The following is a 27,978-nucleotide window of genomic DNA, read 5'->3' on the forward strand; positions in this document are numbered from 1 at the left end:
GGCCCTCGATCAAGTTTGGTGTTTGGCCCTTTGTATTAAAAATCTGGGCACCTCAATCTTAAAGAACTAAATTAATGAAATATTATTAAGCCTTGGAAATTTCTACGGAAGTTGGTCTTTGTCAGTGCAATGTAAATGTATTTTTTTTTTTAAGTCATGGAACTTAATTATTCAAAGGTTATAGAAACACATTGTTTTAATCTCTTATATTCTTGTTATTTGCACTACTTTGTTCTCTATAGTTGACTATCATCCTCAAACAGAACAATGCTGTTGGTGTCAATGTCAGAACACAAAAAAAGAGTCTGAGTTGCTCCTGGAATATTTAGTTATTGTCACACCAGGACAATCAATAGATACTTACACTGCTGGGTATTCATAGATAATGTTATATTCTCAGAGGCTTGGTAACACAAGAATAGATTATCAATGTTACTTTTCATTTTTAGCTCATCTTTAGCAATTCATATTATTGTTGCAGTTAAACATCCAGCTATGAAAACAACCCATGAAGTAACATTACTTAAATTGATTGATTCTGTTGAATTTATTATAATAAATGATACATTCATGTTTTACTAAATTAAATAAAGTATTTATTAGAATTATTGGTACTTTATTTTATGTCCTTGTTACATGTCCTTACTATTATAATAACAATAAATGATTCATAATTACATGCATGTAAACCTAAGCCAAACCCCAATCCTAACCCTAACCACATAATGTAAGTATATTAATATTACTCAGTACTTAAATGTATAATTACACTGTAACAAGGACACCTAAAAATAAAGTGTAACTGAATTATTCATTATATTTATGTTATACATTTATTCAGATAAAATCATATCACTGGAATGTTTATAAATGATACATTTATTATATATGTATTATAAAATTTCTTGTAATCTATTGGAATTATTTGTTATTTTTTATAAATTATACATTCATAATAATAAATTCAACAGAATCGATCAGCTAAATTCATGTCACTGTGTTGTTCCCATAGCTGCATAACATAATTTATTTCATTTTTAATATTTATATATGCAGCCAGGCAGATTAGCCTAGATGATCCTGCAATTTGACATTAAAAAAAAAAAGAAAAAAGGAAAGAATCTTTGCAAATTTGTTGCATGAAAACAGAAAGGGTATTAAAATGTATTTTTTATCACTTGGAACCATCAACACATAATTTAATTAGGAATTAGGGTATAAATATCTTACGTTTAAAATTAAACTCAAATCAAATGAAACTAAAAATGTGATCTTGTTTGTTGGATATGTTAACATTCTGCTTCTGTTGCTCTTCCTGTTTATCCCATGATGCCCTCTGGTGGATATATGATGTTAGAGGCACAACTAACAATTAATCAAATGCATACATAAAATTAAATATAAAATAGCAATTTTATTGATTGATTCATAATAAAGAAAAATATTGGTTGTTAAGGGATCTAAAAGTCTCTCCCTCTTACATCCATTTTTGTTACGTGTATTCATTCAAAATTAAAAAATAGAACAGCTTTCAGTAAGAAAATACAAAATAATGAGAACAAGCGCGAAAGGGAAGGAAATGAACAACTTTATCACACATGACTTCCTCTCATCCAATTATCCTGGCAGGAGAAGACAGAACATAGATGAACACATCCACAGCTTACTGCTCTCGATCCCAGCTACTGTGTGCTGTGATTATACTGGAGTCTGAACCATCTTTATCTAACTTGCATCCCTCTGGCAATTAATCGAGTTTAAAGAGGAAAGCACCAATCAGCTTATGTATCCGTTTATCAAGATTTGCAGTCATTTCTTGATATGAGGTCAGCATAATCAAGTCCTCAAATTCCGTCCCAAACCCGACAAAAGGATCCTATTCTTTCCTTGTTATGATATCCAAAAACGTTGAAAGCCAAATAAAATAATAATATGATCATTGGACTTTGTTTAAAAACACTCTGTCCTCAAAGGTCAAGGTGACGTATTTTCATAATGTGTTTTATGCTGTTAGCCTGACCCTTGCTTGGCCTACAGTACATAGAATAATAAAGTATCTCATATGCACTAAGGCTTAATTTAATTGATCAAAATTACAGGAAAAACAAAAATACTGATTGACAGAACTGCTCATGGTAGTTAGGAATAGAGAACAGAGCATATTACTGCAAAGCATCTGTGGGAATATTGAGCTGCTACAGGGGTCAGTGTGCACAAACATGATCTGAATGGAAGGAGGAAACCAACCTCAGCATAAATGTCAGTATCACAATTTAACACCACACTTAGATAAGCCACTAGCAAGTGTTGTGGTCTGATAAAGTAAGAAACTCAACTCTTTGGCCACAGGCACCAAAGGTATGTTTGAAGAATACAGAAAAGTATGAGGGAAAAAAATAACTGTTAAGTCTGATGGATGTATTAAGCTCTGGGGTTGCAGACAGTAGTACAGGTCATTCTCAGCTGTTAGGGGAGATAATACACTCTAAAAGTTATAATATTTCACATCATAAATAATGGATATTACATCGATCTAAAACAAAGACTCAAGTTTTGAATGTTTCAATCGGTCTTCAAACTAACTGAAATATTACTGTACATGCAGTGTATCAATAGTGAATATGCCTAAATTGAAGAAACCAAACCTAAATTCAATGAAAATCTTCTTGATATAAAACCCCTTAACACAAAAAAGCTTCTTGGTGGAAAACTTTTGGGGAGGATGAAGTCCACATTGTCATCCACCAGGCTGCTGAAGATACTCCAATCTATGAAGTGAAACCAGAGCAGAGCAAAGGCAGATCAAGAGTGTTGCATCGTAATAATCTTCTCCCCTGTGACCACTTACCTCAGGTTACCACACCGACTCAAAATGCCACACTAAAGCAAAAACACTAAAAGAAAAGAACAGCTTTACCTGCTAAGAGAAGGGAGGAACATGAGTCAGAGGGTGACAGTGAAAGTGATGATGAGTAGGCCTACTATGTGCAAGTTGAACCCTACCAGTTTAGAACACAGCCAAATAGTCATAATAAACCTGTTACCTACTGCGGTGAGAAATCATCAGCTCACTCAGAACACCACTTACCTGAATGACCCTCACCTAGACAACACTTACCTGTTGAAGAATGACAATTACCAGATCAACCTTTACCAGAACATCACTTACCTGCACTGAGAAATCCTGCAGATGGAACCATCTAGAGTCCGACAACAACGACCACCAAAGAAGCTCACATATGAAAACTTTTGAACTCCTACATGCTACAGTGTGCAAAATGCAAGAAATTGCTTTAATTAACACATGGACACCAAATATGAATTACTGAGTACCATTGCCAATTCATTATTTTCTGCCCTCACTTATCTATTATCCGGCCAATTAAAGAACCCCAATGAACTTTTACATACCTGGTCATAGATGGCACCGCAGAACTGTACTGACAAACTGCCATCATATTGACACTAACTGCCCTAATTGATTGCAATTATCTGTTGTCAACAAAAGGGACTGTCTGTGACACTCATAGAATGAACTGTTGTTGGGCCAAAAAAAGGGGGACTATATAAAGGCTCAGACAAATTAAATGAATGAACATTTTGAAACTTTCCTAGGAGCACCTGGGAGAACGGCCTAAATTGGAGTATTTATTGCACTTGAACTTGACTGTTTCCTGTATGGACTTGATCCTAGTGCCTTGATTCTGGGACTGTTGTTTGTGGCCCTAGCTCACTGAACTTGAATTCAGAAAAGTCAGAAAAGGAATGTCTGTAAAACAGGAACATGATGTGTGATTATTGAATGTAGCGTATTGAATGTAAAAAAAAAAAAAAAAAAAATGAAAATATGTTGAGAATATGTAAAACATGTGGCCTGGTACCTTTACATGAGTATTGAGAGTATTGATGCCAGGGATGACATTTTATTTTTTTGGGAAGAGTGTGACCACCCTGCATAGAGTTTGGGTCACAAAAGTATTCAGTTATTTGTATATATTTTGTTTTGTGTCTGTGTATGTGTATTTTTATTTACATATATATACAAGTTTCATTTAATTTACTTTAATGTGTTACAATGAGTTTGCACTGAACAGTCCAGCTGCAATTTCTATATTCTGGGTGGCAGTTAGGAGAGAAGTTAGGAGAAAGTTACCATGATTGCAGCGCATCCTCAGATAACAAAGAGGACAACCACTAATCTCTTCTTTGCTGCGTCCAAATTTGCATACTATCAATCCTAAATAGTATTTGAAAATATATATTTCGACTTTATTCTCGGAACATTTCGACTTTATTCTCGACTTTCATATCTACGATGGTGTTTTAGTGCCACGTTAAAAAAAATAAAAATCTAAGATTACGAGATTAAAGTCGTAATATTTTGAGAATAAAGTCGAAATTACGAGAATAAGGTCGAAATATTACGCGAATAAAGTTGAAATGTTTCGAGAATAAAGTCGAAATATTATGAAAATAAGTAGGCCTATTACGACTTTATTCTCTAAATATTTCAACTTTATTCTCGTAATTTTGACTATTCTCGAAATATTACGACTTTAATCTCGTAATCTCAGATCTTAAATTTTTTAACGTGGCATTAAAATAGCCCGTAGATATGCGCGACTATGACGGCATTTTAGTGCCACGTTAAAATAAAAATCTAAGATTATGAGAGTAAAGTCGAAATGTTTCGAGAGTAAAGTCAAAATGTTTTGAGAGTAAAGTCGAAATATTACGAGAATAAATTCACATATTTGGAATTTTCAGAAAGAAAACAGTTTAATTTAATGAATTGTTTCACAAAAATACAGTGATCTGATCATTAAAAGAACCTGAAAAAAAACATTGTAAGACACAATTTGTTTCCCATAAAACGGATTTTGAAAGCTGAGACATTAAAAGTAGGTCTATCAAAAGCACAAATCTTATTGCTATTGGGTGGCTGGCGCACTACAAATAACGAATGCAATGGAAGATATGAAATATTTCCAAGCATACTGTCCCCGTGAGTATGACACATGGTATGATTTCTGCTAATAATCCCACATATTTGTAGTGTATTAAAAAAAGCGTTCAATAAGAGAGCTACAGTGCCCCCCAAAGGAATGTCGATTGGGTATGTGAGCTGATGTTAAGATAAGTTGTTCCTGTTCAGTCTGTTAATAAATATATTCTTGATATTAAGATGTTTCCGCGAGTCCTTAAAATTAACTCTTCCTCATCCCAGTAAGATGCTGCGGCCGCTCAGACAAATCAGTTCCGGTGGACTGCAACTTCTCCCGGTTCTCGCAATCCAGGCCATTTGCAGTCGCAATAAAGGCCTACTCTCAAAATATTATAACTTTAATTTCTACGATTTAAATTCTCAAAACATTTCGACTTTATTCTCGAAACATTTTGATTTTATTCTCGAAGTATTTCGACTTTAATTTCGTAATCTTAGATTTTTTCTTCAATGTGGCACTAAAACGCCATCGTACGCAACCGACGGACAGGTATAGAAAGGGATTTGAGTGATAAATAATTAATGTTTAACCTGGAGAGTACTACTGTCACAGTTACTCAGGCTGGAAGGGACAAGGAGATGCTAGAGAATACGTCGAAGGAGTTTTCAGGAAACAAGGAGACAAACACTTGAACATCGGGGATGACATTTAATAGCAGACAAAGAAACTTGGGTTGGGAACACCATTTAAACACATGACTTGATGAGGGGAAGACGAGGAACACCTTGGATCAATGGAAACACTTGGGATCAAATTAACTAATAGCTCAATCAGGGAGCAGGAACACACAAAACACAGGACAGAGTCTAACATGACACCCCCCTCCGGAAGGCATGACCTCACACCACATAACATCACGGGGCGGAGGGGGGGTGGTGCTCTGGAGGCACCTAGGACACACCCGGGACAGTGGACCTCCAGAGCGGCACCTGCACAGGACACCATGGCGGATCAGGAGCCCCCACCCCGCCAAAAAAAAAAATACTTGGGGGAACTTACAGGTCTGAACTTGGGGAATCAGGAGCCCTCCCTGGGCTTAACGGGGAATCAGGAGCCCTCCATGGGCTTAACGGGACATCTGGAGCTCATTCTGGGTTCGACTCGGGAACAGGAGCCCTCCCTGGGCTTGACTGTGGATTGGGTATGCGCGTACGTGGTGCTGGCACCGGCTGGTGCTCTTGAGGAGCAGGCACAGCAAAGCGGGTAGCTGGCACTGTGAGTTTAGGAGCTGGAGCGAGCTCTGGGGCTGGAGCCGACACTGGAGCGAGCTCTGGGGCTGGATTACCATTTGGCGGGCTTGCCATATTAATGTTCAAAGGGCTTGCCATATGAGCTGGCGGGCTTGGGTGAGCTGCGAACGGCAGTGGGCTTGACTTCAGCGTGGCTGGCTGATTGGGCTTTGGGAACTGCCAGCTGACTGGGCTTGGAAACTGCTGGCTGAGGGGTTCCGGATTGGGACCGGAGGCTCTCAAGACACCGGATGACTGCCTCCTTCCAGTCAAGGTTGGTTGTGTCTGGGAGCTCCACGGGATGATGGCATGTTATCCCGATCCGGAACAGCATCACAAGTGTTTCCCCTTCGAGAGAGCAGGCGAGGGTGAGCGGTACGAATGCCCTCGCATAACTGACCGGGCCAGGGCTCGTTCCTCCATTAGGGCACAGAAAAACTAAACCAAAACACTATTAAAAAACAGAAAATAAACACGAGGAGAGGGAATGCCGCTTAATGTTCAGTATGCTCTTCTGTCACAGTCACTCAGGCTGGAAGGGACGAGGAGACCCTGGAGAATACTTCAAAGAAGTTTTATTCAGGAAACAAGGAGACAACAAACACTGGAACATCGGGGATAACATTTAACAGCAGACAAAGAAACTTGGGTTGGGAACACTATTTAAACACATGACTTGATGAGGGGAAGACGAGGAACACCTGGGATCAATGGAAACACATGGGATCAAATTAACTAATAACTCAAACAATCAGGGAGCAGGAACACACACAAAACACGGGACAGAGTCTGACAACTACATTTGTCTTCTTTTTTATACTTAGATTATTATACTTAGATTAGATCACTCTCTTCAAAATTTTAGCAGAATATACTCAGTTAGGATTTTGTACTCATTTTTATCTTTTTCTTTAATTTTTCATTATTATTATCATCTGTAATTGTTATCATTTATGTTTTTGTTTTCAAATAAATCACAATTAAAAATTTTCATGCATCAGTTGTGCATCATTTACTAAATGTGTTCTCTGCTGTGGTACTGTGGCAAGGTTTAGTTTTAAGAAATCAGAATAGCAGAATGAAAAATTTATGATGTCAAATTTAATTCATGCATTAACTTCCTTAAAAATAACACAGCAGCACAAATAGCACCACATTTCATTATTCTCATGCTAACTTTGACAGCCCTTATTAATAATAAGTGCTGGGCAACAATTAATCGCGATTAATCACATCCAAAATAAACATTTTGTGTACATAATATATGTGTGTGTGTACTGTGTATATTTATTATGTATGTATAAATACACACACATGCATGTATATATTTAAGAAAAATTTTACGTTTATACACTAAATATATTTATATAATATAAATTTTATTAATAAAAATATATACATGTAAATATTTTTAAAATATACAGTATACTGTGTGTGTGTGTCTTTATGTACATAATAAATATGCACAGTACACACACACACACACATATTATATACACAAAAACCTTTATTTTGGATGCGATTAATCGCTCTCCAGCACTATTAATAATATAACATATTGTACATGCATACATTATTACTAAGTTGTCCTGTTACAATGAATCAAAATGATTAACACAATCAGACTTTTCACTGTGACTGGCACAGTGCCAGTTCTCAAAATAATGTTCATGTCAGTGAATCATCACTGCAGTTGACTGACTGAACAAGCTCCTGTTTGTACATGTCAAGGTTTGTTATCTATCCAAATGACCCATAGCCTGTAGATGTTAATCAACACTACTAGGAAGTTCTTAATGGTAAAGAAGACCAGCATTTGATGAAAGTCAGAGAAAGAAATTATAACTGCAAGTCGGACAACAAAGAAGGGGCCATCTTGAAGAAAAATGGTTCCCGCAATGTTCCACATATCTGTCCTGAACTTGGCAATGAGAGAGTCATCCTGGCTTTCACAGAAATCCTCAGGTTTGGTGTTCACTACTGAGAGATGCCAATGAAAAACAAGACAGAACTTTACAACAATGACTACAATTATAATACCTTACAAATTCAAAGTAAACTGGAACATGCTCAATGTAACAATTACGTAAGAGTACAGACCTGAGAAATGCAAAGGAAACTGGAACATGCTCAATGTCCAGACCGCAAGAATAATGCACACAAACTGTATACTGTCCTCCCTAGAACAAGGAGAAGAATATAATGAAATATGATATATTGTAATACCACACAGAATCTTTATTTCATCTAAATCTGGAAGTAAACAGAAAGGTTTATCATTACAACTATAAAGCCTGACATATGAAGTAGTAGTCAGAAAAATCTATTTTATTATTTATTTAATGAAACTGTTTAGACAAAAACTTTTTTTTTTGTTTGACAACCATATGGAGCTCATACTTGAGGAGAAAAAACACCTCACTTTTATTCAGAAACCCAAGCTGAGCAAAAATATGCAATTTGGTGCCGTTGCTGATATTAATATGGCCAAAAGGAAAGATGAACTTCTGATAGCTGTAAATCAGAGAGATCCTAATGAGAGTAAAGCAGAATACTTACATAATACTATATCTCCCAATAATTTGTCTTAATAAGATGGCTTTTAAATGCTTAGTTTGTGATCAAAGCTTGAGATGCAATACAATGATAACTGAGAGATGAAGATAAGCATTCTTCAAAAGCCTGATGTATCATATAGATAGTAGGATTTGTAGGGTTAATAACACTTACCTAACTGAAACACTGCTGAGAATTGGAATAAATGTGAAAATGTAGACTATGCAGTGCTTTTTATTTTAGTCTCAAATGACACTTACTCCACATCAGCGAGCGTCTCACTGATGAACTCGAGGATATCAGCAGCTGTGCCCACAAAGATGAGTAACAACTGGGATATTTCATCTCTGGTGACCCCTCCAGCGATCGGTAGAAGCCACTTCCCCACTATCAGCAGGATCAGGACGATTTGCTGAAGGGCCAGGATCCAGTCATTGGCACACACCGATGACAAAAACTTCAGAGGGTCCTAAAATACCACCACAAAGTGAGTATTCAGCTATGAAGTGTTGCTCTCTGGAAGAGCTGAGGTCACACTTACATAAAGCGTGTCCTGTAAATCTCATACAGTATGTGAAGGTGTGGTAACTTCTGAAAAAATAACAGTAGTTTTGAACCATGCATGACCATGAACACAGGTCTTGTTTGTACTGAGGGCTGAACCAACATTTGTATTTACAAATAGCCCTAGCTAGACGTTGTTTTTAGAGGCAAGACAGAGTGAATAAATGTCTGAAAGGCTCGGGTCTTCTTTCAGAGATTACTGTAGTCTACTTTCATGGAAAATGTCTGTAACTAGTATGAATGGCAAAGAGGCAGTACCTGTTCACTCACGCTTCCATTGGTCAGATTTCTCCATTCATCAAGAAATGCTTGAATGCTCTCAGATGAATCCAGATTGGTACACTGCAATAATCAGCATTTTTGTTATACATGCATTAGGCATTGGCTTTGGGATTCACAGGTTTTTATTTGTCTTATGTTTTCAGGACAGCACGAAATGTGTTTGCACAGAAGAGAGAATCTAAAATGTATTTATGAAAGGTGTTTAGCTAATTCATCATTACATTCCTTTACTAATACCTTAGTATCACTTGATTTGTTTTTCTGATGGTGCAACTCAAGGATCCATATGGTTGGTATAATGCTGATGAGGAAAAACAATATTGCTGGAGAAAACCTAAAGATCAGAGTTTGAGTCACTCAGCATATCTTGCACTGTCAAATTTCACACAAGTAGCCTATTTAAGATACACTAGATGATATTTTAGGATGCTGACCTCAGAGAAGGTTCAGCTTGGGTCTCGAAATTCTTATGTTTGCAAAAATAAATGTTGATGACTTACCATTTGTAATCCTTCCCTTTTCTTCTTCTCAGAGTTAAAATCATTTCAGCCACGAGAGGTAGATAGAGGATAGTCAGAAACCAGTATAAATTATTATTTTTAACCCATGTCACCCTCCATACACCAATGAGAGACACTAAAATAAACAAAGCTCTGGTGACAACAGCGCAGATAAATTTGACAAGCATGTCTTTCAGAGTTTTAGGCTGATTAATGAAGAAAGGAAAGTTGAGGTTTTCACGTGCTCCTCTCCAGTCTGAATAAACGAAAGCTCATTTTACGTTTTTTTTATTCCCACCTTTCACATCATTTGGGCGGGACTGCTGTTATGAATACCTAACCATGTTATTATTTATTCTTTTCCCCCCTGAGAAAGAGAAATACAAAGTATTTCAATCTATCCACAAGAATTGTTTAAATTATATTTTGGTATCCTATACGTTTCAGTGATTTTGTTATAGTGTAGGCCAGGGGTGCCCAACCCTGCTCCTGGCGATCGACTGTCCTGCGTTGTTTAGCATCAACCCTAATCAAACACACCTGCCTTTAATTTTTAAGTGAGCCTGAAGACCTTAATTAGTTGCTTCAGGTGTGTTTGATTAGGGTTGGAGCTGAACTTTGCAGGACAGTCGATCGCCAAGAGCAGGGTTGGGCACCCCTGGTGTAGGCTACAATTCGACTGAAACTTTTAGCAGTATTTTATTTTTGAGAATAAACTGTAAGTGGGGTGCATTGAGGTCCAAATGGTTAATCAGATTGATTTAAGTAATTTTATCGAACCGAATCGTAAACCATTTAACTATCAGCGATGCCTTTGTTATGGAGTTGCAAGCTTAAGTGAATCTGTGAGTTGCTGAAAACATGTTGAAACGTTGTTTTCCACACAACTCGGAACGGGCTTTTATAATGAAATGAATATGTGAAATGTAAACAAATGCACACACTTAGAGAAAAACACAAACCTTGCATCACAAGAAGTGACTATCAAAACAATTTGTAGCTTAACTGAACATAACTTTTATTAGGTTTACTGTCAAGATGGAAAATTTTGAGTAATTTTCCCCCTGTCCCTAACATTTGAAAACATCATAACCTAACAGACGTGCTTTATCTAGTTAGAGTTATTCAGAATTGTGAAAAAATATATATATATATATATATATATATATATATATATATATATATATATATATATATATATATATATATATATAGATTTGTAAAGTACAAATAAAAAAATCTGGATACCCTATGTGAGTTTTAATAAAAAAGGTTCTAATCAAAATTCAGCTCGAACTTTTTAGCTCACAATTACGTCTATTTTCTCAGTAGGCTGTTGCGAATTTATAGGGTAGAGTAGGGAAAACGCCCTCTTGGGGTAAAACGGATTTCACAGTGATCTAATGTTCAGCAGTAAGAAAAAAAGTGTTTTAAAGCTTGTTGTTTTGTAGAACATCACAGTGATAATGATATGAGAATAGTAAGACCTGTAGATAGTGAGTAGCTTACATGTTATTTAAGAAAAATATAATTATGTTATTATTATTTTGTTTTTGTCAAACCTAGGCCTGTGGGGTTAAACGCCCCCAGGGGACATGGCTTATTAAATAAATAAATAAATAGTGTGCGTGTGTGTGTGCACGTGTGTATAAATACCTATGTGTACTGCTCTTCTGTTAGATTTGATTGCTTTATTGTCCTCGTTTGTAAGTCACTTTGGATAAAAGCGTCTGCTAAATGACTAAATGTCAATTACTGTAGTTAGCCAACTCTGTTCTGAACATTCGAATCCTTAGTTTTTCCTATTCTACTGTAACTAGTTGGTTAAATAAAAATATTTGAACTTAAAAATTACCTCAAGTTAGCATCAGGTAGCTAGTTAGCTAGCCAGTTAGCATCGGCTAACAAATAGGCTATTATTATTTTGTTATTCATAATTATTGATTATATTGTTTAAAATTTTAAACTAAAACTGCCTGTACTCTGATCTGGCTGTAAACTTAGAAGGCAAAATGCTGTGTAAGACTGGGGGTATCTTACCCCACCTGCGGGGCAAAACGCCCTCTTGGTAATTTAAGTTTTGTTAAATATGTAATAACATGAAAACTCTGGACATCTTTCATACTTGCTTATAAGTTATGTCACTGTCACTTAAAATATCTATTCTGGACACATTTAACTGGCTTCACAGAATAAAAATTACACAGTCCTTAAGGGCGGCGTTTCCCCCACTCAAAACAAAACACTGACACAACTCGCAATGACTTAGTGAATCGGTTCTTCCAAATGTATTTGATTAAAACAGTGAAATCACTCCTCTTTAAAGGAATGATCACGAATATAAACATAGACAAATTTATTTCACCACACAGTAGCTAATGACAGGGACTTCTGTGCCATTAACTGACCGTGCACAAAAATAAATAAATAAATAAATAAATAAATAAATCTATTTATTTAAATGAACCGAATGAAACTTCCAAACTGGTTGCGATTCGAGTTTCACTTCAAGGCGCACGTGAACACATGCTCCACCCACTGCGGTTTCCTGGGCAACAGTATACAGAAAACAACATGACTGGAAGAGAGAGATCACGAGAGGGAGTCCGATCCGCTGAAAACTCAGAGAGGATCAAGAGAGGAGAAGAAGCAGATAAATGTGATAGTAGACTCAGTGTATGTAAACTACAGTACATGCTGATGAATTCAGTCATTCACTAACGTACTGCTACAGATCTATGATAAAGTGAAGTATCTAGCGTCGCCTGCACCTCTGAAGAAGCTCCCTGCTAATATACAGAAGGGGGAAAACAAGACAAATACTTTTAAACTTGTATTGATAACATGTACAAACATTTTAAGTTGTATACCAATGACTAAAAATGTAATTAAACATCAATTCAACTGTTGTTTTATAGGCTGATGTTATATAATCTGTAAAGAAATTCAGTGTCAGAAGTGAAATATTTTTAATTTACACGGTCACAATTGACTACTACGTGTTGGTATGATGGTATGTATTTAAATCTCAAATGTTATTATTGACATCAAATCAAATACCCAAGTATTTATAGAAGTACCCATAAATAGCCTAATGCAAAAGATATTATGAAACCTATTTTATATCACTTACCAGTCCTGATGTGCAATTATACAGCTATAAATGGTCACAATATATTTATATGTAGGATATCTATAATCATATGGTTTATGTGTTAATGTTTATGTTTTTACATCTGATTTTCAACAACACACAGTGTCTGCAAAGCTACTAAACACATAGCTGATGATATACTGTAAAATATTGTTAAAATTAAATATTATAAAATATCCTTCAAATTAATTAAGGCTAAGATAGATTTCTTTTTAATTTTCATTAACGTAATGCACGTTGTATTTTCTAGTAATAATGTTATCTCATATTCTAGGAAGTGAAGATATCTTTTCCTCAGTGGGAACTTCTAAAGCAAGACCAATTAAATATTCTTCTCAATCTGTCTATGGACCAAGTGCAGTTGTAAGTTTATTAAGAATTGGTTCTTTGAAATCATTAATCATATGCACATGTGTCGCAGCTCTTTTGAGCAACAACAGTAGCTATCTTTTTTTTTTGTCAGCTGTCATTATAAAATAATACACTTTTTTTAATCTAATTTACATATATAATGACTTTTATAATATATTGAATGTCTTGCATTTTAAGACAGTTTGAGGATATACTGAATTTCGAAAACCTCCAAACGTGTGAAAGAAGCTGCGCTGTTGGAGTATTTTGTCAGTGGATTTTGGTGGGGCAAAGAGATGAACTTCAACTCTCAGCAGATCTCATTTATCATGCCACTTTTACAGCAACTACTTGACAACATAAAAAGTAAGTAGAGTTCTCTGAAATCAAGATTTGTTGAAACATGGTTGTTGCTTTAAGTCTACTATGTTTTAAAAATCCATTTGATTAAGAATCTGCTGTGAATTCACCAAACATAATACTTTTTAAAATAAATAATAATAAACACACACACACATACAGTACAATGCCTGTTGCATTTTATTTCAGATAAACAGTCATCATTTGCTGATAATTTCAAGGCATTTACCCAGACAGTACTTGCGACCAGACAATCTCCATCATCGGAAACCAAAGCCAGCTTTTTATTCACCACCGATCAAATCAAAGCCATCACAGATTACTTCAAGACCAGGTATGTCTCTCAATGTCACATCCGTCCTTTAATTACATTCCTCCTAATACATATGATTATGCTCAAGCACACATTTAATTGTTGAATATGGATAAGGTCATTTTCAACCCATCGCACGTTATTAATTGATGCAAGATGCTGCTTTGCTATTAGACAGCCAGCAGCAAGCAAACTTCAATCCTTTTATGCCCTTCATAATTAATGTTATGCATAATTCATACAGCAACGGATTGTGAAGCATGGAGACTACTGTGGTGCATAACAAGCATGGAAATCATCCTTCTTTTAGAAAGCAAAAGAAAAAAAAAAAAAAACCCACTGATGCACAGTGCTGAAAAATGACACACAGTATAGTTGAACACGATTGATTTCTCTGCTTAGCCTCAGTAGCATAGACTGCTTGTTAGTGCTTTAGTTTAATTCATCTTCAGTCTCCTTTACTTAGCATGTCCATTTAAAATATTAATATAATTTATTTGCCTTTTTAAAAGAGTTATTATTCATGGAACAGCATGTAACGTTGAATTTTAATGCGGTATTACCATTTGAGGCACAAATCATAGTATCATAAATAGGGATTATAGCCAGACATCTTCAGCAGTGACCATAATTACACCTTTGCAAATTGCTGGCACATCAAGGGTTTGAATTATATATTTTTGTAGGCCAAAACCCAGAAATTAGAATTTTAGCATTTCTGGTTCCATCATCCTGATTGTCTCTTGAAATAAGGTATGTAGTAAGGTATGTAAAAAGGCAGTTGCTCATTAATTGGGACTGCAGAGGTTGTTTGGGACATTAAACATCATCATGCGAACAGGTGACGTCATCTACTCACTAGTCCACTTTTGCATCCTCATTGATCATAATCTCTTGCAAACTATTCTAACTCAAACTTTCTTTCTCTCTTTTTTTTAACTGAAAGAGTTGTTGGAAGCTTAATGGTGTTGACGTAAAATCGTGTGTAGTTTGTTTATAGCCTACATTTCGATTTTTGTATTTAGGCTAAATGTATAAATGTTGTGAAGATCATCAAGATGAACAAAATGTGTAAGAATCAATACACTTTTGTTGGCCACAGACCTTATTTTCTAAAATAATCCAGAATCTAGTCGAGAGATCTATTGGGGTTTTGTTGAGGGAACCAAGTTGATGCTAACTTCTGGGTTGGCCTACAAAAACACGTTATCACTGCACCGTTCAATATTGTCAACAACTGTGACATTATTACAGGTTCTAATGTATTCTTTATACCATATAAACAGTCTTTTTCAGCACTACAGACTATATGAATATCTGTTCACTCATAGAGAGAAGCAACTCCTGAAAACAGAGGTAAGATTCAGATTTAACATTTAAATTCAAAATGTTTTGTCATTTACTCATTTTAATGTTGTTAAATTTTCAATAATTAGTAAATAACAAATATTGATCCGCTGTAAGTCGCTTTGGATAGAAGTCTCTGTTAAATGTGGAAATCTTAACTTAAATTTAATCTGACAAGCTTGAAATATATCACATGTTTTATGGACTACTATGATTTTATTATCATTTTTGGAGCTGGACAGGCTGTTTACCTTCATTATATGGAAAACATGAACATTTTGCTACTTTCTCTTATTTCAAGAAGAAAGAAAATTGAACAGGTTTGAAACAATGTGAGTGTAAATAAATAATGATATAACAATACATAATGTTTTTTGGTGAAATGTTATGTCATCGCTCCTTGCCTAACAGTTGCATCGAGACAATGGTGATGTTAAATCAACATATTTAAGTGCATTGTTTAGTCTAAATCACCAGTTCAGTCATGTTATTCAGAGCTTGGTGAATTGTTTTACATTCCACAGTATAAATGTTGCATTCATAATCAGTGCAGTGTTCACTGATCTTTTCATCAACTCCAAAACAGTACCTGTAATATGGCTGTACAATGTAAAATATGATTCTAAGATGAGATAAAAAAGGGGGAAAATTACTAGTCACACTTTATTTTAAGGTCCAGTTCTCGCTATTAACAAACCATTTACTACGACTTTTGCCTCAATAAACTCCTAATTTTTTGGCTTATTAATTAATAAGTTTAGGTATTGTGTAGGATTAGGGTTGTAGAATATTGTCATGTAGAATATGTGCTTTATGTACTTATAAACAGCCAATATGTTAGCATGCTAGCATGCATGCTAATAAGCAACTAGTTAATGTGAATTGGTTCCTATAATAAAGTGTTACCAAAATACTTAAATAAATAATTTGTTTTGCTCACTTACTATTAAATAATTTGCAACATTCAGAACACCATCTATTATGATATACTCCAACAAGCATATGCAAATTATTTGGATTAATACCGTTAGTTTTTATTCAAATAGGCACTGCTTAAAGGTATATATCACCACGGTTTCACAATTTGAAATTAACATTTTCACTCACAAAACAGTTTGGCTACCAAGTTATTAGCTAATTCAGAACATCTACTATAAAAATCAAACCAGGTGATCAAATCACTGCTTTAATGTATATATGATTATGATCAAATCTGATACTGAATTGTTGAATGGCTTTCATTTTTATGACAGTGAAGCATTGTTTGCAGAATTCATATATAAAAAATACATAAAAGAGGTACTCTGATTTCTATTCTTTGACTGAAAGTCCATTCATCCAATAGGGTCATGAAGGCAATGTAAAATTAAATCATGTGACTCCAGTGGTGTAATCCCAATTTTATTAAAGCTTTATGTTTTACTCCTTGTGCTTTTTACGAATTCTATGAAACTTCAAATCAATTTCCTTATGATTTTCACACAGCACTGTTCATGTCCATTCGTGTCTCCTCTGTTATGCTCCATTGAGGGAAACACTTATGCGGGTTGTCGTTTTTCTCTCTGAATTTCAACTTGAGCGGAAAATCTGCCTCCCATCTGATTTGCTCATCCATAATTAACACGTAATGATCGTGCATGCTCTGAGTACACTTTCAAAATGTCAAGGCAGAGAAATATAACCAATCATTTGATTCCACATTTCTGCATGCAGGGTACATCTGTGTATCTGAGATCTGTAAAATTAGAACATCAAGGCACAGATTTGTTTAGCGTCTGAATGGTGCTTTATGCTGTAGCATACAGATAATGAGAGCTGCAGCTGAGCATCTTACAGGGAACAGGGATCAAAAACAAAATCTAGGTCACTGATACACTGGCACCGAACACCATGTAACAGAACAATATTTTATTTGTTTTGAAAGGGACTTCAAAGCGCATTTTGAATATTAACGTACTTGTTTTTTTCCCCTTGAATTTGAACCAGTTTATTGAATCAAGATGTTTTACGAATTACACAAAAGCAAAACAGGACAATGAATTGCAGCAGGCGTTCTATTTTTACTCCTATTAAAATGATACTGTTGACGTTAATTTGTTTATTGCTTGAAATGGAACATGCATGAATCATGTCATTGGGAATAATGGGAAACAATGCAGTAATGAAAGAGCATTGTTCTACTCCCCTGCTTCAATTTGGCATTGTAATTATGTTCGGTATACAAACCGCAAGACTCTTTGTTTTTGTTAGTGTACTAGATTTGGATTCTGGGTTAAGGGCCTCCTGCCAAATGAACAGTAAAATGTTCCAGCCAAAGGAAGAGAAAATTCACCACACACAAAATTAAGATGCAGTGCTCTCTGAAATACTTGTTTTATTTTTACATAATGACTCCCAATGACACATAATGACACCAAACCACAATTATAAAGACTACTCACCAAATAAATGAATAAGTAAAATATTGATGACACTGATATCTGTATATGTCATAGGCCCTGAAATAGTTTTAATATTTATGTGGTATAGTTGACCACTCATCTAAAGATAATTCAACAAGAACACCCTGCTTTAGGGCTACGAATAATGTTGGGTGTAATGCATTACTAAGTTATTAATTACTGTGCTTTAAATATTTTTCCTTAGAAGTAAGGAACTATTCTTACTTTTTCTCTAATTTGATTACACTTACTTCTAATTTAATTACATTAAATACTGCATAGTCTTTAGAACAGTTCAATATAAAACAATTGTGGATTTAATATCATAACTTAACATCCAATGTAAAAATGCATGTTTTTAAAGTAACCTTCTCTCTTTAAACACTTTGGTCAAGAATATTTGATGCAATTTTTATAACATTTATTTGAAAGTATTAAAAGAGCAATTTCATGTCTATCTTTGACACTGGTCAAGATCAGTGTGTTACTCCATAAAAAAATAACTAATTGTGTTACTTTTTATGTAACGTAATGCATTACATTACTTTTGTATTACTTTTGTCCCACTGGGCTGGGCTTGCTTATTTTGCTTTTTTTTTTTTTTTTTTTTTTTTTTTAACAAAAAACCCAAAAGTTATATTCTGGCCAGCTGTAAGAGCCCTTTCACACCAAAAGTGAAATAAATAGGGCTGAAGGAAGTGTCTCTGCCTCTGCACTTCATTCTCAATTTTTCTCAACATGGGGGACAAGAGGGATGTCAGTGAATGAATAGGAAAACAAATTATGTGCTTTACTTATTTGAAAAAGTAATTCAGATTTTTCATTTTAAATGTAAAAATAATGCCCTACTTTACCAGTTACTTGAAAAAGTAATCTAGTAACATAACTTGCGCTACTTGAAATGCATTACCCCCAACACCGGTCAAGGTTGATATGGGATTTAAAAAGTAATATTTTTTGATGAAGATGTACAGTTATTAATGGGTAGTAATTAATTATTAACTTTAACTCAATAACTCGATTAATTATTCAAGTAATCAGTTATTTGATGAAAAAATGTTTTTCTATTAATCAGTTAATAGCAATATTACATAGTGAATGTATCTGCAAATAAACATTATGTTCAAAAAGGGGTAAAAATTTAAACTGATTGCTTATCATTAGAAAGTTAAACTCACTAAATTGAAAATGAATAGTGCTGTCAAACTATTAATCTCGATTAATCGCATCCAAAATAAAAGTTTTTGTTTACATAATATATATGTGTGTACTGTGTATATTTATTACATACAGTATATGTAAATACACACTCATACAGTATATATTTTGAAAATATTTACATGTATATATTTATATAATTTATATTATATAAAAATATATGGAATATACAAATATAACATATTTTCCTTAAATATATACATGCATATGTGTGTATTTATATATACATAATAAATATGCACAGTACACACACATATATTATGTAAACAAAAACTTTTATTTTGGATTCGATTCCACACGATTAATTGTTTGACAGCACTAAAAATTATAAAAAATATTAATAAAAAAAGCACGGACCATCTGAACATATTATAGTTATATTTCATTACATTAGTCCCTTTACTGTTACTTCTCTCATAAAAAATACAATAATTTGTGTAACATGGAGAATTTTAATCTTGTTCTAAGAAAAATGCTCTTGTTCTTGCTCTTGTGCTTCGTCTGTTTGATACAAATGCACATGGTGGTGCTCGTCCACTGAAGTCTGTGAAGTTTAACTGAAAAAATCTTGCTCAGGACAACTTTGGTGATGAACTTTTCCTGCAGTAGCTCAACTCTGTATCCTCCACTGTTTTGCAGATGCATTTGGTCCATAGAAATGCATTATACACTATAACTACTATAACCACTCACTATAACTGAGGAATGTTTTTGATATCATGATTAATCATGATTATTTTCATTATAGATTTGATCAATAAGCTGCTGCAGATCTTCTCTGTCAGGACCCTGTTGGTTTTATTTTAAAATGATTGTTAACATCCTACTTAATGTTGCAGGAAATAATCTTCAGTGAGATGGGTCTTTTGTTATAGAAATGCATCGAGGTGATCGACCCCGCTGAGTCTGCCGCCCCGCTGGAAGAAGGCATGTCTGCTGATCTGTACTTCCATTACATGGCTCCCCCACATGTTCAAACGCCTGAGCAGGTAAAATGTTTCCTTTCTCTTCCAGCCCAGTCCTTGCTGTAATAATGGCTGATCTATCCATAACCGTTCTAACGTGTTTGGCTCACAGTAAACTGTTGTATTCTTTTTGTGGTTCAGACTGTGCTTGGAATTACCCTTTCAGAGAAGATGCGTTTCACATGTGTCTCATTTTCAGAGGAAACACAAATCTGCTTCCAAGTATGACTAACACTTTTCCTTAACAGACACTGCGCTGTACAGCTGGAGAACATAGACTGTACTGAGCAGAGGGAATTGTATATTATAGCAGAAGGATTACATCACAGCGCACTTTCTATGTTTACATTTTTTTTTCAGTCCCTCAGAGAATTTTCTTTTGCAACTATTTCTGCATTCATGTATTTTTAATGATTTATTTGTTGAGCACAGCAAAAGAAAAAATTCATCTAAATACTGTATATAAAAATGTCTACACATTTCACATTTAAAGAGATGTATCGGTTCAACTTTCCCACAATTTTTCCAGTGGAAAATCTTGAAATATTGCATTTTCAGGACTGGAAAAAACTCATTAAAAAAGAATAAGATCCTTAAAAGTTCCTATGTCAATATACATTTCTCTAGTTCCCAGCATTAAAGTCAACAGATCATCAAAACTGACCCTGTTTTGCACAGTTCATCAGTGCATATTATTGCAAAGAAAAAAAAAATGTAATAACTTCCAGCTCTAAAAACAGACTTTCTTATTCCAGGGATATCACAAATCCCTCTCCCATCCAATATGTAATGCCCAGGTTTCAAGATTCAGTCAATTCTTGGTATTAAAATCAAGTTCCATCCAGCATGTTATTTTGTTAAATATCCTGTTTTAACTGAACATATTGTGTCAAATTGGTCTCAAACTCTGTATTGCATATTTTAGAATATTTTCAGCTAAAAGTTGCATTTTGCCTTCTCTATAAAAAGATTTTTAAATCCATAACCTTGGGAAATACATCAAGATGCATTGGTCAAAAGGCATGGGAACCCTGTCTGCTGCAGAATCTCATTAGAATGCACAGTGTACCATATCCAGGAGGTGTTTGCTGTTCAGAAAAAGGCCACATGTAGGCGCTGTGCCACTATTTATGTTTTTATGAATGAGTTCTCTCACACAAGATACTCTGTTGTGCCTTCCCACATGAATGCTTAGTAAATGTCCTCATTAGTTCTTTGATACAATGTTACATTAAAAGCTAAGCAAAATAAATCACGTCAGAGCAGATTTAGCTTTTAATGTGAATAATAGGCTTGTATTTAATGAATCATGCTATGACATATATTTTAAAATAAGGCCAAAGCCTAGACTCCAAAAAGAGGTTTTCATTGTACGCATTAATTTTGTCTTTTCACTTAGAAATTCCTAATAAATGTAATAAATAATTACTAAGAAATGGCGAGCAACAAATTGAATTAAATGTGAATTTTTGTAGTAGAAAGACTAAAAAAAATATATATATATATATATATATATATATAGACAAACACTTAATAGTGATTAATCCCATCCAAAATAAGTTTTTGTTTACATAATATATGTATTTATAAATACACACTCATGCATGTATATATTTAAGAAAAATATGTTATTTTTATATATTAAATATATTTATATTTATATATATAATAAAAATGTATACATGTAAATATATGCAAGTATTTTTAAAATATATAGTGTATGTGTGTGTATTTATATATGCATAATAAATATACACTGTGGACCTACATATATTATGTAAACAAAAACTTTTATTTTGGATGTAACTGATCGGGATGAATCGTTTAATATACATACAATACACACACACACACACACACACACACACACACACACACACACACACACACATATATATATATATATATATATATATATATATACACAGTATGGCTCTTTTCCATAAAATTATGACATTATGTAAAAATTGTGTGTCAGCATAATGAATTCTGTGAACGAAATAACGTTTGAAATGATATGAAGGTGAATAAATAATGACAGAATTTTTCTCTTTGTCTGGACCTCTCCTTTAAATGGCCCTAGACCGTGCAGGAATCTCTCGAGGAGAATGTGGAAGAGCCTGGAAAAGCTGAACTGGAAGAAAGTCCCGGGAATCACGTGGGCTTCAGTGTAGAAGATGTTCGAGAGGCGCTGGAGGAAATGACCCAGGAGATGTTAGCAAAACTACAGGTATACACCCTTGAGCAAATAACAAGCCTTCCCAGGTGCCTTATATAAAGACGGCCTGTTTATAAGAAACAACACGCTGATTACTACCAACAGAGAGAACGAAAGAGAATTTTTTTTTTTTTTTTTTTATTCACTCGAGCCAGTTTCTACAAGAATAACATTCAAGGCTTGAGGGCAGGAATATCGCAGATAGCATTAATAAAACATCTTATAAGGCAAAAAAATGAATAACAGACTATGTATCAGAACCGTATTTCTGGAAATATCAGCATTCCGCTCATATTCTCCCACAAACCTCCACCCACGGTGTGATTATGCCAAGAAAAAAAGAATCCAATATTAAAACTTGAATAACGCTCTCCTGCTTAATATCGTTGGTATTCTCTGCATAACGTAAAGTACATTAGACAGCTTCTGGCAGATATCCTGATTAATTTTACGCTAGACTTAAGGTGGAATTGAATTACCGTGACTGCCGCGATTGCACAAAACAACCAGGCGGATTGCTAGATTGTGTCATCTCTATCACAAGTTTTTACACGCCGAATGTTTCAGAGGTTTCAGACGGCAAAGGTTGCCGCAGGCCGTGCCGACAAGACCTGAATGGAAGGGGCTAGAAATACACGAGTCGTTTTTCACTTTGATGGGATTAATGATTATGGGGGTCATTCAATTCTCCTGCCATGTTCCATGAAGACCTTTGTCGTCTGTGTGACAAGCCTTTATTTCAAATGGCAGACGCTCTGTAATTTGAGAGCCCATTTGTAGTGGCTTGTGTGTGCATCTTATACAGTATGTGAGTGATACGCCGCTATTTCCATCAATTCTCCTGGGCTTTTCCTCTCTTTTAATGTCAGAGGAAGGTCAATTACATATATCACTTTACTAAATATAACCTCATGCAAAATGTTAGGTAAAAATCTTGCCGCCTCAATAGATTCTATCGAGTTGTTGTTGTTGTTTTTTCTATGCTAATTGTAACCCTTGTGGCTCAGGGAGCGTGTGAAGTCACTGTGAAGCATGTTTAATATCACAGTCATCTGCTTTCAGTTTTGAAGTGTTTGCTACATCCATATTTATCCTTCTCTGTTTCCTTTTTTCCTTGGATAATATGCTAGTTTCCCAGGAATGCCGTAACTCTGTGGATCTCATCATACCTAATATGGTAGAAACACTGAAAATTACAAATGCTGGAATTACTGAGAATGACTTTCTTACCAATAACATTACCATTCCAGATGTGGACCAGAGGCAGTCAGTATGCTTTTGTGTTGTTCGGGGGACTTCTCTGCACACACTTAAAGCTGGAACATTGTGTACAGTGAGTCAATGATTGAAGACAAAGTCAGCAAGGAAAGGAATTTAGCTCAAAAACAATCAAGGCTATTTTTTAGGACAAATATGTTTGTTTGTTTGTTTTTTTGTGTGTGTGTGGGGGTGGGGGGGGTGGGGGTGCTGTGACATTATGTATTCTGTAACATTTTCTGGCCATTTTATGCAAAATTGGTAGCCTATTTTTAGGTTGATTATAGGGTTTTATTATTATTATTATTATTATTATTATTATTATTATTATTATTATCAGCATTATTTACCTTGAGACATTGTATATTCTCATTTCTGTATTGTATTGTTTTCTGGGCATTTTATTCATGAGGGTTTATTTTGTGATTCCAATTAATCTCAAATGTGAATCTCATTACTGTAATAGAACAATCTATATTTATATAATAATATAACAATAACATTTTCTATAATATTATTATGATTTTTTTTTTTGTGTGTGTGTGAAATCAGTATAGTTTATTTTTAGGGCAATTATGCTTTTTTTAAATATTATTTTATTTTTTATTTTAACTATGTATTCTTATTTCTGTAATGTTTATTTGGGCATTTTATTCATGAAGGTTCATGAGGGTTTATTTTGTTTATATATATATATATATATATATATATATATATACGGGTGTGTGTGTAATTTATTGTATTATTATGTAATTCCCATTATTGTCAAAGGTAAATCTCATTACTGTAAAACAATAAGTACAGTATTCTCCACTTCGGGTCGGGTGTTTTTCTTTTGCTTTTGGACTGAAATATGACCCCCAGCCTGAGATTCACTCATCCAACAGCAATTTCCACCCTGGATCAGTTTGGCATTTTTATGGATGTACAAATTCTTGTGTGTTCAACAGGCCGACTTCACAGAGAAGCTGCGAGTTCATGAGGAGACCTACATCTCGAGGTTAGAACGACTTCAAAAAGCCTCTTCCATATAGCACTGATGAGATGCCAAGAGGATTTCCCACCAGTATTTACTAATTCAATCAGAACAAGTCTGAAAATAACATAGAATATGGCACTGGTGGTTTATACACCCAGATCCTCCTAATTTACACAACATTTTATTCACTTCGGTTGCACTTATGTCAAGCAAAAAGACTTCATCAGTTTGTACGGTGTTGTTAAAAGAAATAAATGACTTTCTGGTGACATTCTTGATTTATTCAGTAAGATAAAATGATGCAGATGAAATTCCAGATCATATTCGTGTACGTCAAGGAGGGAACAGAATATCTAATTAAGTTGTTTGTATAAGGTTTTTGTGGCACCTTTCCCACAAGTCATTAGCTGTCTGAAAGTAGCCCAGCGCTATGGCAACGCTGTGTAACTCAGCCTAAATAGCTGAGTTGCCATATAAAGTGATGTATTATTAAAGCTGAATAGTGACTTTCCCACTGCATTTGAGAAAGCCCACATATAACTATAAATATCCCCCGCAGTACATATGAAATATCTTCTTCTTTTTTATTTTTTTTTAACTCTGAGCTCTTATTTTCCATTTACAGAGCACATTATTTCACATCACAAGGCACATTCTGCATACGGAATACCATCAAAGATTATTATTGTTATTATAAAGATGAATTATTAATTTAGCTTGTGTCATTCAACTCTCACTGCACATTTAATACTTAACCAGATTATGATTGATGGGTAAAACAGGTCCATTTAATCAGCGCAATATCAAATTACAGCAATATTCCTCCATGCCTCTGTGTTGTTTTACGGCCTGTTGATTTAGCTCTTCATTAGCCTTTCCACCCCCGTGTTGACATGTGATGGTGAAGTTAGCTGCTTACACGGGAACATGTTCAAACAGTTTGAGGGTTGTTTTGGAGCTGTTCTTTTTGTTTCCAAACTAACTGATAGAGTCATTCCTGAGCCAAGAGCTGGATGACCTTTTAGCTCATGCACAACAACAGTCCCTCTGCTGGCCAATGGAGTACATTAAACAATGACTTCCCGCTTACTGGAATACTGTGGATAGGTTTTAAAGAGCCCATTGTGGTTTTAGTTCATGTTTATGGGGTCATCTGGATGCTAGTGTACACTTGAAGGTTAACAAATGTTCCAAACCTTTAGCAGATATATTTAAAATATGTATTTAAATTCCACAAATGTTCATTTCCTGGAGAAAATGCACCATTAAAAGGCATATATTATTTTTTTTTTTTTTTTGACATTTTTCTCACAGTTACAGGAAGTCAGATTTGTGAGACGTAAACTAAGAATTCTGAGAGAAAAAAAATGGAATTGTGATATTTATTTATTTATTTTTCATCCTGCATGTGCCAGAAACTTGCTTCTGTTGCTTTATGGGGTCTTTAACTAATAAATTGCTTTAGAAACTTTATTTACTGTGACTGTTTACTGATTTACTATATTTATTTTATTTCAAATGTATTTAATTAAGTTGGAATTGTGAGTTACCTTTTTTATTTTTTTATTCTGTGGTGTAAAAAAAAAAAGAATTGCGAGATAAAAACTTGTGAGATGATATATTATGATGTAAACTAAAAAGTCAGAAGTTTATAGCCACAATTTCATGAACTCTAAAAAATAAAAATAATAAAAGGTCAGAATTGTGAGATAAAAGTTGCAAATACTTTTTATTGTATTTATTTTCTTTTTAATCCTTGTTCCGGAAACATCCTTTCACAGTTTTATCAGGTCTTTTACTAATAATTAGCTTTAGAAACTTCATTTGTGATTATTTACTGATTTACTATTTCTTTTCTTTTTTCTTTTCTTTTTTTTTTTTACATTTTAGAAGTAATGTATTATTTAATTAGTAATAAACACTAATATAATAAAAATAGGAATACTTATTATATATTATTTACTGATGACTAAAACAATGTTAATTATTGGATATTTTTGGGAGTGTGACACTTTTATAGTCATTAATAAACCATTTCAGAACTTTCCTAATGAGACATGCATGGCTGTACTTTTCGCTTCACTTAATCTTGGGTATGATGTCACTTTAAATAAGAAGAAATAATGCATATGTCTGTGTTACAAGATGGGTTTGTCTTTAAAGTGCACTTTTATTATTATTATTATTATTTCTTCAGCAGATGTCGGCAACAATCATGTTTTCATTTGCGATCTGTGTGAAATCTAAATACATTAAAACCTTTCTTTGTCCAAAAACAAGCTAACTGGAAATGAGGATACAGTTGCTGCCAAACGATTGTGTATCTTTGCTGAGTGATTAAAAACATACTTGAATATTTGATGACATGATGATTTATAGCTTTAATCATCCCCAAAATAGCTGGAAGGAGTCTGGTGTACTGGCAGTCTATAGTTAAACTTATTTCACAACAACCCCACTTGGAGAATAAGAAAGCTTTCCTGTTGACACATCACAACGCAGCCCATGATGCTTTGCTTTTTATTAAGTTAAGCAGAACATAAATGGAGGACAATAACAAGGGCAGATGGGCTCTTGGCTTCCAGTTGTTCATCTTGTTTTGCACACTATTGAATTTGTCGTGCCGTGGCAGAACCAAAACACTTTTCCTACATCTGCCGAAATCCAGATTTCCCCCCTTCGCTTTTCCAGGCTGATCTCATTGGGAGTGCTATTAATTGAGATCAAATGCTTTTCCGATCACTCTCTTTGCACATGGCTGCATAACTGTGGTGCCTTGTGAAACCTAATCGGCCTGTTTCTCAAGCGCTCAGACGTGACACAGTCAGAATGACAGGCTCAGGTTTGCCTACAGAATGAGCCGTCGTAAAAAAAAATTATAATAAAAAAATAATTGTAGATGTACCGCATCTATACTATCTTCTGTATCATTCTAAGAAAAAGAATGGAATAAAATGTCATGAAGAAAAAAATATATTATGATATGAGGCACTTACAGTGGAAGTGAATGGGGCCGGTTTTTGTTAAGCTTAACATTTATTCGCCTGTATTAATTGAGTCATATTAAGGTTTTAAGCATTATGTTGTCATGGCAACAACATTTCAGAATCAACTTCAATTCTAAGTGCCTCACCATAACCCAGAGTTTTTTTTTTTCAAAAATGAATGACTTGGTAATTATGCCACAAGTGCTTAATTTGTATCGAACCTGAAATATTCTCTTGAAGGAATAATTCAT

At 34.4% G+C, this 27,978-nt stretch overlaps 2 protein-coding genes across 2 annotated transcripts; one reads left to right on the forward strand and one right to left on the reverse strand.

The window, feature by feature from the left end:
- Positions 1 to 7,735: 7,735 nt before the first annotated feature.
- On the reverse strand, positions 7,736 to 10,657 carry LOC109048174 (transmembrane protein 26-like). The gene is made up of 6 exons (XM_042734840.1): positions 10,138 to 10,657; positions 9,875 to 9,971; positions 9,614 to 9,697; positions 9,052 to 9,260; positions 8,336 to 8,415; positions 7,736 to 8,215 (listed from the first exon to the last, which is right to left on the reverse strand). Exons 1-6 carry the CDS (start codon positions 10,323 to 10,325, stop codon positions 7,962 to 7,964), a joined length of 912 nt encoding a protein of 303 aa, XP_042590774.1. The 5' UTR covers positions 10,326 to 10,657; the 3' UTR covers positions 7,736 to 7,961.
- Positions 10,658 to 12,384: 1,727 nt separating this feature from the next.
- Positions 12,385 to 26,205, forward strand: LOC109058211 (ciliary-associated calcium-binding coiled-coil protein 1-like). The gene is given in 9 exon segments (XM_042735078.1): positions 12,385 to 12,813; positions 13,566 to 13,654; positions 13,841 to 13,882; positions 13,884 to 14,008; positions 14,192 to 14,336; positions 15,602 to 15,671; positions 20,197 to 20,310; positions 22,370 to 22,516; positions 24,712 to 26,205. Coding segments are annotated over 9 exon segments (966 nt in total). The 5' UTR covers positions 12,385 to 12,663; the 3' UTR covers positions 24,796 to 26,205.
- The last annotated feature ends 1,773 nt before the right edge of the window (positions 26,206 to 27,978 follow it).

The sequence above is a fragment of the Cyprinus carpio genome, chromosome B12 (genome assembly GCF_018340385.1).
Source record: "Cyprinus carpio isolate SPL01 chromosome B12, ASM1834038v1, whole genome shotgun sequence".
Lineage (NCBI taxonomy): Eukaryota > Metazoa > Chordata > Actinopteri > Cypriniformes > Cyprinidae > Cyprinus > Cyprinus carpio.

Bases quoted from the DNA above. Each gene is read 5' to 3' on its own strand.
- LOC109048174 (XM_042734840.1), bottom strand. From the start codon at position 10,325: ATGCTTGTCAAATTTATCTGCGCTGTTGTCACCAGAGCTTTGTTTATT. The intron at 9,972-10,137 runs GTAAGTCATCAA...TCTGATCTTTAG, and splicing joins AAAGGGAAGGATTACAAATG to GTTTTCTCCAGCAATATTGT. The intron at 9,698-9,874 runs GTATTAGTAAAG...TGATTATTGCAG, and splicing joins ACAAATCAAGTGATACTAAG to TGTACCAATCTGGATTCATC.